Below are 10,562 nucleotides of genomic sequence, written 5' to 3'. Positions count from 1 at the left end.
TGAACAACAAATGATAAGGGAATTTCATGCTAAAGTATAATATGATCAACATTATTCTTTCACTTTACTTTGAGGAGAACGGAGAAAAGTTTGAATTACTCAGTGAGATTGTCCCAAGATGACTCATTTGTGGTGCATGATGCGATAGGTGTTGAGTTGATGGTTATACACTCAAGATCTTCTAGTTAACTAGCTCCCATAAAGCTCTACTGAAGTTAGAATGATGGTCAAATGTTACACTATTATTAGTATGTGTTAATACCTGAGGAATTAGGTTCATGTACTAATTGGATAAAAATTCATGTTCTTACTAGTTGATCATGATCACTCCACAGTGGCTTGATTCAATGGGTATGGGAATTATCATTGCAATGACTTATAAATGTTTTCAAGGTTTATTATAAGACGCATGCATCATCTTAATAAATATCGTAATGTTCCAAAATATTTTCAAACATTTGCTTAATACAAAGATATTAATATATGAATTTTTTATTTTCTGTTCAAAAATTGCACCAACTTCCTTAGTGAACATACTCACTGAAAACAAACTGAATGGAAACAATTATAAGAAATGGAAAAAGAACTCAGTAATTGTCCTGAGCTGTGAGAAACTTAAAACAATGCTTGATACTAAGCGCCCTCCGGCCACTCAAGCTGAGGCTAGAAAATGCTGAGAAGAGTTTGATGAGATAGCTTGTTGCTATATGCTGGCAAGCATGACCAGTACTTTATTTAAGCAATTGGAGAGCTGTAAGACTGTTAAAGTGATTCTAGATAAGCTAGAAGACATGTTCACAGGTCAAGCTGTCTTGGCTCGACAATCTGCTATAACTAGCTTAATGAATCCCTAGAAAAAGCCTAGTACTCCGGTCAAAGACCACCTGATCACTCTTTTAGGTTACTTTTCCAAGGCCGCAGACAATGAGATCAATTTGGACCAAAACACCCAAATAGAGATGGTGTTCAAAAGCTTGTCTAAGGATTTTATTATTTTTCGAGGCACATATAACCTTGGAAACAAAAACTTGATGCTTACACAACTCATGAAGGAGTTACAATCTTATGAGTTTATATCGAATGATGGTCAGTCGGTCCAAAGAGCATAAGCGAATATACTCGTCACTTCTTCCTCAAAAGGAAAAGGAAAACACGCTAAGAAAGACCAAGCTAAGGTCTCTGGGCCACCACAAATGGAAAGAAAGAAAACCAGAAAGCCTAAAGACTTATCTAAGTCTAAATGCTTCTTCTACAGTAAGAAAGAGCACTTCAAGGCAAACTGTAAAAAGTGGAAAGAATACCTAGCTACCAAAGGCAAAGGTATGAAACTCTTGATGATAGAAGATTGTTTAGTGGGAAGACTTAATAGACCACTAGGTCATCAATTTGTGAGCCACTAATCATGTTTGTGTTTCCCTGTAGAGGTTCGAGGAGACAAAAGATCTTAAAGGTAAGAGCTTACCATTGCAAACCGGGAACGGGACAAGTGTGGCAACTGAAGCAGTGGGAGATGTACATCTTTATTTTGATAATTTTAGGAAGATTATTTTAAAAAGGCGTTTTCTATGTACCAAGTTTAAAAAAAAAACTTAATTTTCATTGCATGTTTATATAAAGACGGCTTGACCGTGACTTTTAATAATGGAATTGCAATATATAGAAATCATAATCTTATCTGTAATGGATGGATGTCAAATAAACTCTATTTATCAAACCAAAGATGTACGCACTGCTTGAGATTAAAATATCAAATAAAAAAGTTAAAACTTCTGGCTCTAATGAGGCATACCTTTGGCATTTGAGACTTGGTCTTATTAATTGAGAAAGAATCACTAGACTTGTAAAAGATTGGATCTTAAGTTCACTTAAAGAAGTTGATCTTCCACAATGTGAATCTTGCTTGGAAGGTAAGATTACTAAGTAATCTTTTAATGCAAAAGGAACGAGGGCTGGAAAACCCCTAGAACTTTTGCACACTGACGTATGTGGCCCCATGAGCGTTAGTGCAAGAGGTGGTTACGAGTATTATGTAATATTTATTGATGACTATTTTAGATATGTGTATGTATACCTGATGCACCACAAAAATGAAACACTTGATAAATTTAAAGAGTTTTGTGTGAAAGTGGAGAAACAAGTAGGTTTACGCATAAACGTTATTCGGTCTGATCGAGGTGAGGAATATTTATCTAATGAGTTTTTAAGGTACCTTATAGAGAATGAGATTCTATCCCAGTTAATCACACTAGGCACTCCACAATAGAATAACGTGGCAGAGAGAAGAAATCTAACGTTGTTAGACATGTTATGTTCGATGTTAAGTTATTCGAAGCTACCAATCTCTTTTTAGGGATACAATGTACAAACGGCTTGTTATATTCTGAATGATGTACCAACTAAGGCAGCATCGAAAACCCCATACAAATTGTAGCATGACAAGAAGTCAAATCTTAATCATTTTAGAATTTGGGGATGCCCAACCACATATTAGATAAAGATGCAGGAAGTTGGGCACGAACAGAATTATACATAAAATATCCAAAAGGGAAAAAAGGGTGATTTACACTACATTTGAAATTCTAATTAAGGCAATCATTTTTTTCTCTTTATTTATTTATCAATAAATTAATGTAACCTTAATTTACCGAAACCAATTAATCATATGGGAATACAAACAGCAAATCCAATTCATTATTTAAAAGTAGATTATCTGATTAAATTAAGTTTAATTAAGTTTTGAGTACTTTTATTTAAGTTAAATTATGTTTACTGTAATTGTAGTTATTAACTTAAGAAAAACAGCTATAAGAAAAAACACACACACATTATGATCATCAATCATTTAAAATACACTTTTTTAATTATAATTTTATTGCCTTTTCTGCAGATTTTGTCTTTTTCTTCACGGTTGTTGAATTTTTAACATAATTTTTATATTTTTAATAATTTATATTTAGATTTAGATTTTTTATTTTAAGAATTATTGTTAAGAAAATTTAAAAAAATAAATTTTAGTTATAATTCAAGGATTAAATTAGTAATTAACAACATTCCACGTCACCATTTAACAGAAAAAAAAATAATGAAATGATTAATTTGTATGTTTCTAAATATATAAAAGTTCATTTGTCCATTTTTTTCAATAAAGGGACCAAAATGTAATATACCCCCAAGTACAAGGAGTTCCTAATACTTTAACCGGGAGATTCCGCCAACCTCTGGAGAGTTCATTGAAACATTGAAGTTGATTTCTTCTCAAATGGTTTACTTTTTATATTGGTTTTTTAGGGGGTGAAAGAGAATAAAATATTATTAGAAGTGTGGTTGGATGTTGACATTTCGTGATTGCTTGTGTAAGAATTGATTAGATGACCACTTCGTTTTATTTGAAACCCAACTGTGTTTTGATTTGTATTATAAGAAGGGGATTTTTTTTCCGCGTGATATTTTATATATATCCTCTCAAGTAATGGAGATTTTGTTGATGGAAATAAGAAGCCAACGACTACCATAAAGAAGATTGCAATCCAAAAGCTAAGAGAAGGAATTAAACTTTTTTATAAAATTTTAATATTTTTAAAATCATTTATACGCTTTAAAAATTCCAAAAGTGCCAAATTCATAAAAAGAAAAATATAGACAATTTATTTGACATATATAACATACTAACTGCTTAATCAACTTAAAATATAATAAATCAAAAACGTCAATGATTATTTCTTTAAATTCAATAACCAAAATGTAATTTAAAACATGCAAAAATATCTGACTGAACTCGTAATTTAATCTACTAAAATTATCGGTAAATCCTAATCCTAATCCATATCCATAGAGATACTTGTACGTGCTGCTAACAATAAAAGAAAAAACCACCAATTCCTAGCCCCCGCCTGCATTCTCTTCCCCCCTTCCAGCACAAGCTGGCTAAGACTAATGGTTCTTTTCTTTTATTACTTCATTATCATTTATGTGATTCATTACTTCAAAGGCTAAAATTTCATCCCTTTACTTCTTGAGAGAGAGAGAAGAGACGAAAATCCATATTTAATTTACATTTTTGAATGAGTTTTTCCAACCTCAGGATACATATATGCTATATACAAGCTAGGGTGTCATTTAAGGTCACATCTGCCATGGCTGCCACAACAGCTTACAAATACAAACAAATTGGGGAAAATAGGATATATAAAAATAACTAAAAATTACAAACATTCAACGTTGAGATTCGTCTGCAAATACCAAAGACCAACAACCATTGGTTCCGACACATATTCCACATTGTTTCCTGCATTCATGGTGGAATTAAGCCAATGAGTCACCCGAGGATCGATAAATTTCATCCACATGAGCTGCAGGCACATAGACTGCATCCAGCAAAGAGCTGTGGGATCGACCATAGAACACATATACAACCACCCCTATCAAAAGCCACACCGATACCCTAGCCCATGTTGCAGCCCTGATGATTGCAAAGAACATAAAGATGAGAATTCCTGAAAGAACAATTTCAGTAGCATCCAAAGACTCGGAAAATAAAGAAGAATTATACTTATTTTGACACTTACCCCAAATTGATGAGCAGGTAGACATTGATGAGAATGCAGACAATTGGTAAAAGTGGAACAAAAGGGCATATGAAACCTGAAAATAATATCAAATATTGCCTCATAAATTGATTAAACCATTAATATAATGAGTACGGGAATGGCAAGCATCTATGAAATAAGAGTGCTGAAAGCATACCTCCAGTATGGCCGAAATTATGCCTTGCATCATCTTGATCTATACAGGTGAGCACAATCAAACCAGACAGAAGAAGAACACCACCAACTCCGCAACACGTTAACCGAATAAGACTAGAGGAAGATACCAACAACCATCAAAGCCCAAAGAAGAAATTAGATAATGAAACAATTTGAGAAGATAAGATTCAATGGGAAGATAATAAAATAAATTGAATATTCTTCAGCTATATGTCACAAACCACTAATATGTTCATCTGGGCCTATTTTTCTATCATCCTGTATCAACAAATACTGAACATAATACATGTCCTCCAGCCAAGTATTGGAAAACTGGGTTTCAATTCCCTTGATCCGTATCAATGAATAACACCAGAGCACGGTAAATTTCCTCTCTATCTCCACTTTTTCATCTTTTCTTTTGCATGATTATTGTCAATACATTGGGAAAGTTCTAAACCACCTTCACAAACTTGCGACATTGAATGAAAAAGCTTAATAATGGTTAAGAGTAATACTAATAAATTTGCCTTGATTTCATCCTGAAAATAATAAAAGTAGTTCCAACAACACAGACATGACCAGCCTACCTTGGAATCCACACATTTGAAGCTGCAAAGGTAAGGCCAAATGCCCCTACACATAATAACATTATGGTCCAACCAGCAATTTTTCGCCTGTTCTGTTCAGTGAGGGTCCCTGCAATTATCATTAGAGAGCGAGAGAATCAAAACTTCAAGAAATGCCAGTTCACGAAAAACTTCACGCAACAAATGAAAGCTACAGATATTACAGGACAGTCACCACCCACGGGTTTCAACTGAAGTTCCAAAATATTCTATAAAATTACAAATAATCATTTCCTGCTCTTCTAAAAGCAAGGAGAAAGCATTTCAAGCACAGTGCTTGCAGAAGCTAGTGATCAACCTAGACATTTTGTACAGATTGCTGAAATGAACTTAACACGATATCTATAACAAAACATGTCAGAGAGCAAGGAACGTACAATAAGCCTGAGCTTCTTGTTTTTCAATAACGAGGCAATCAACTGCTACATTTTTATTGCCGAGCAAAGGCTGAGAACTGTCTACAAAGGTACTTGTCTCAGGGTTTGTCTCAGGGTTTTTCCCACTAATCCTCTGAGAATATCTTAATGTGACAGAATCAATAGACTCCTGAAGTGATGATGGAAATGGCACCTCATCAGGTGGGACATATCGAAGTATCAGCACGGAAATAGCTACCATAGTAAATGCAAGAAGTGTACCCACGCTGACCTGCAAAGGAAAGGCAACTTTTAGGAGTTCTGTGTTGGCATAAGCATCCAAGGGGCTCTTGATAAAATTGAAACTTAAGCAGGAGGAGCTTGATTCATGGAAATCATGTGACATTAATCTTTGTGATAAAGCAAAGGCCTTGTCTGTAAACTATAAAACAACGTAACAAAACAAAACGCAGCCTTCTTTGCATGGAATCAAAACTCAAAAGAAACTAGGTCAGTAATCAGCCTATTAACGATGTATTGCAAACTGTAAATGATCAAACAACTTACAGCAACAATTAGAGATGCATCGTTATATGGTAAAAGTTCCCCTTTTTTAAATGCTATGTTATGCGAACTCAGATGTGAGTGTCAAATGCATGAATGTTTGGTCTTTTCTAGGTTGTCCAATGTACTTGAAGGGTCCTTGGAGTTCACAATGTCCAAATAAGTGTCAGACTCATGCACTTCAAGAACAATGAAGAGCCAGAACAACAAACATTCAATTAACTAAGAATGAGTCACCATATTAACAAAATGCACTCAATATCAAGTAATGCAAGCATTGCAAACACACAGCTGCATGCTTATATCAATGTTTAAATTTAGACAATAATAATGTGATCCAGACCATAAAATCCAAATAGGGGGGAAATCTTAACCCAATTGCAAGAAATGCCTACTTACCATCCCTGCCAACTGTGAAACATCCATGAAGAATGACAAGGTAGCAGCAACTAGACCAGTTGCCAATGTGCTCTTGATAGGAACTTGGCTGCTTTTATTAACTTCTGAAAAAAAGGATGGCAGCAAACCATCTCTAGCCATTGCCAAAAGAATTCGAGGCTGAAACACACAATTAATTAATCAAATAACATAAAATAGAAAAAATTAAGATCTAAGATCAATCATGTAGGATTTAAGTGCTAGCAATTTATTAATTATAGATTAGGACCCTAAGCAGGTAAGTAGAAGTGTAGACGACATAGCATTGAATATTTAGTTTAGACATACCATTACATTTAACATATCTGGCTATCAAGTTTATTAGTAGTAAGAAATCCTTATCGAATCCAAAATGCTATACTAATTGAAAGGGATCTCAAGTGTAATTAAATCTTACATGGTTGTACTGGTACCAATAAAACTTGTTTCATACCTGAGGGAGAAGTGAGCCCATTAATGTTGAACAAAGAGCAGTAACCGCTCCAATGGTTATTATGTAACTGAAATCAGAACATGAAGGTTCCCCATGTAAAAAGGCTTGAGAAAATAAAAGACAAATAAATAAACACTTTGAATGCACCATGAATACTCACGCTGCCCATTGCATCCCATGGCTAGCAAAAGCAGATGAGATGGGAGTGTCAGGATCCATTGCATAATAGGGGACCAGACCAACAATCACTATAGAGACCAGCATGTACAATCCACAACAAATGGAGAGGGCTGTTGCAATACCCAAAGGCAAATCCCGTTGGGGATTCTTCACCTACAATACATGATTTCAAATATTTCAGATCACTAGGAAGACAACTTCAATATGGAGTAAACTACTATAAGAAACCATATACCTCCTCGGCAGTACTGGCAACCGAATCAAATCCGATATATGCAAAGAAGACTGTCGCAGACCCAGCAAGCATTCCATCCACCCCAAAGGGAAAATACCTATGGGATAAAAACATTAAATAACAAATTTTGAACACTATCATATCAGCAAGGAAATAAAGCATGAAATGCCAGTTACCCAGTAGGAAGTTTGTATCCAGCCCATCCAGTGTTGTAACCCAGATAACCTCCCGCCACTATAACAAAGATCATGGCACATACATTTGCAGTGGTGACGATTCCTTGTGCAAATGTACTCTGCATCAGAGGAGCATAGAGGTTTTAAATTTAAGGTATCAAAGTGGTCATCACGCACACACCAAAAAAGGAAAAGGAGATGGAAATGGAAAACGATAGGAGATCGACAGCACCTCCTTGATTCCCACACACAAGAGCCCTGTCACAATGAAAACTAGAATTGCGGCACATGGATCTACCACAACATCAAGCCCAGGAATATATTGACGAGATAGAAAAATAGGTAGGCTATCTTCACCCCCAAAAAGCAAAGCCTAGATGCAAATATCAAAAGATAATTAATGAAATATAAATAGAAAATAATATAATGCAGCTCCCACATACAAAAACCTCAAGTACCTCGACTCCAATCCCCGACCCAACAAACCCAGCCAAACGGGAAAAAAGTCAAAAAAGTTCTACCAAGTAAATTCACAAACCAGATTAGGTGAAATGCCACGAGCAACAGCTGCACCACCAATTGTATACTCCAGTATCAGAGCCCAACCAATCAACCAGGCAACACTGCAAAATGACATTTGCTTGTATCAGAGGCTGGAAACTGATAAATCCACGAGAAACAAGATTGTACCAATAAAGCCACTGTTTTTCCCCTTCTAACAAAGGAACATTTAACTTCTAAAGTTAAATCCTAATATCAACTTTTCAAATTGCAATTTACCCTTCACCAACACAAATGTATGAATAATGATAGGCACTGCCAGCAGACGGGCAACGACTAGCAAGCTCGGCATAGCAAAAAGCAGAGAGTGCAGCAGCAATTCCAGCTATTAGAAAGGAAATGGCAAGAGCTGGCCCTGAATGCTCTCTCGCAACTGTTCCAACAAGAATATAAACTCCAGCTCCAATTGTTGATCCAACACCTAATCACAAAGCACCAAAATTCACAATAAGCTATCTATTGTATATATAAAAATAAAAGCCGGTAAAAACAACATAATCTTAAAAGTAAAAAGAACTAAAACAAGGCAACCCTCCCAGCTAGAAGAAATAAAATCAAACCACACATAACTCGAAAACAAGAATAGTCCCAAATCAATATGAGGAAATAAGTTTTAAAAAAATGGTAATTAACAACAAAACTGTGAATAACGATCCGAACCCATCATACAAAAATAAAAATAGAACCCTGAAAATTTAATATAAAACAACTAAAAACATAAAATCCGCATCAAAATTTCTCCCAAAAAGAATATAACTAAAAATAGATCAGATAATCGAATGTTCAGACTGCTATGAAGTTTAAAAAAGAAAAGCAAAAATACAAAAAAGGCCATCATAATTTTCCCCAAAAAACAGCTAAGCAACACAGCCGATAATAAAAATAAAACACACACACACCACATAAAAAAAGTTCAGGATCAGATCCCCCACCCCCCACTAAAAACAATATTGAATTCTCCCTCCCCTTTCCCCCCAGGGCAAAAGACTACCCCAAAAGAAGTATAAAACATGAAATAATACCAATTGCTATGAGATGTGGAACTGTCAACTCTTTAGCCAACTGATGATGACCAGAACGCTTGGAATGAGCAGAATCTACTTGTTTTCTTCTTACCAAACTCTTTAAACCACCCCATGAAGATCCAAACCCTTCCTTTTGGGAATCAACCAAAACACCCATGAAGAATTTCCAACCAACTTTATCAAATTTCCCCCAAATATAAACTGTTTAATTAATAGTATTTCACAAACCTGGCTTTTGAAAAAAAAACAAATTTATGAACAATAAATTACTAGAAAGCTAGAAAAAAAAACTATTAACATTAATATCAGCCCCCTGAACCCTTTCAATATATAAATTTGGTTCAAAGAAACCTTTGAATTTTCTTATTTATTGTTGATGAAAGGGAAACAAGAGAGGCCGGTTTTAGAAGAGAGAAAAAACTTTTTTTCTCTCTGTTCAAGCTTTTACTTGGTGGTGCTTCTAAGAAATGATGAAACTTAAAGTTTTTAAAGAGTAATGAAACAGCCCGTTGCCCATTGATTAGGAACCAACAATAATCGGGCTACCCGAGAATGATTTTCTTAGGATAATAAAATACTACTATACCACGTTATTTATTTATTTTTATTATTTTATTGACGTGGCATCCACGTAGAAGTTCAACTGTAGCAATTAATTAATATTTTAAAAATTTAAAAATATTTTTATAATTATTTAATAATAATTTAATATTTTTAAAATTTTTTAATAATTTTAAAATTTTATATATAGGAAAATTAATTCAATCTTGTTATGGAAATCTATCGTATGTTATATTAACAAAGTTAACAAATGAGCTAAAAGAGATGAAATTTTAAATAGAAAGATAAAATAATTTTTTGTAAAGTTGGAGACCAAATAAATTGTTATCCTTTAAATAAATAACAATAATTTATTAAATCTTATATTAAAGATGTCTTCTTTTAAAATTTATCAAATAATGAATTTTGGTGGAGTTATAACAAATTCTTTTATTTTAAGGTAATATAAATGTAAAAAATACAAAAGTATTTATTGTTTGAGGAGGGTTCTAGATAGTTCTAGCATTGCGTCAAAAAAGTAAACATGTGCTTAAATAAAATAAATATTAGATTAGATTAGATTAGATAATTGTCTTCTCTATATAATTTTGAAAATAAATTTTCAAATTCGTAAAGTATTATCTTTTTTTATAGGAAAGATATTATCTTTATTTTAAACTTTA

General features: G+C 33.9%; 1 protein-coding gene across 1 annotated transcript; it reads right to left on the bottom strand.

Annotated features, from left to right (window-relative positions):
- Nucleotides 1-4,028: 4,028 nt before the first annotated feature.
- LOC105804408 (cationic amino acid transporter 2, vacuolar) lies at nt 4,029-9,808 on the bottom strand. The gene is made up of 14 exons (XM_012637008.2): nt 9,337-9,808; nt 8,534-8,735; nt 8,292-8,376; nt 7,986-8,126; nt 7,754-7,872; nt 7,578-7,674; nt 7,323-7,495; nt 7,163-7,229; nt 6,691-6,849; nt 5,749-6,019; nt 5,333-5,441; nt 4,744-4,856; nt 4,566-4,641; nt 4,029-4,459 (listed from the first exon to the last, which is right to left on the bottom strand). The coding sequence occupies exons 1-14, from the start codon at nt 9,494-9,496 to the stop codon at nt 4,303-4,305; spliced, it is 1,929 nt and encodes a 642-aa protein (XP_012492462.1). The 5' UTR covers nt 9,497-9,808; the 3' UTR covers nt 4,029-4,302.
- Between the last annotated feature and the right edge of the window lie 754 nt (nt 9,809-10,562).

Source organism: Gossypium raimondii, chromosome 11, assembly GCF_025698545.1.
Source record: "Gossypium raimondii isolate GPD5lz chromosome 11, ASM2569854v1, whole genome shotgun sequence".
In the NCBI taxonomy this organism is placed as follows: Eukaryota; Viridiplantae; Streptophyta; class Magnoliopsida; order Malvales; family Malvaceae; genus Gossypium; species Gossypium raimondii.
The sequence above is the reverse complement of the archived record's forward strand: the minus strand, read 5'-3'. Positions and strand labels throughout refer to the sequence as shown.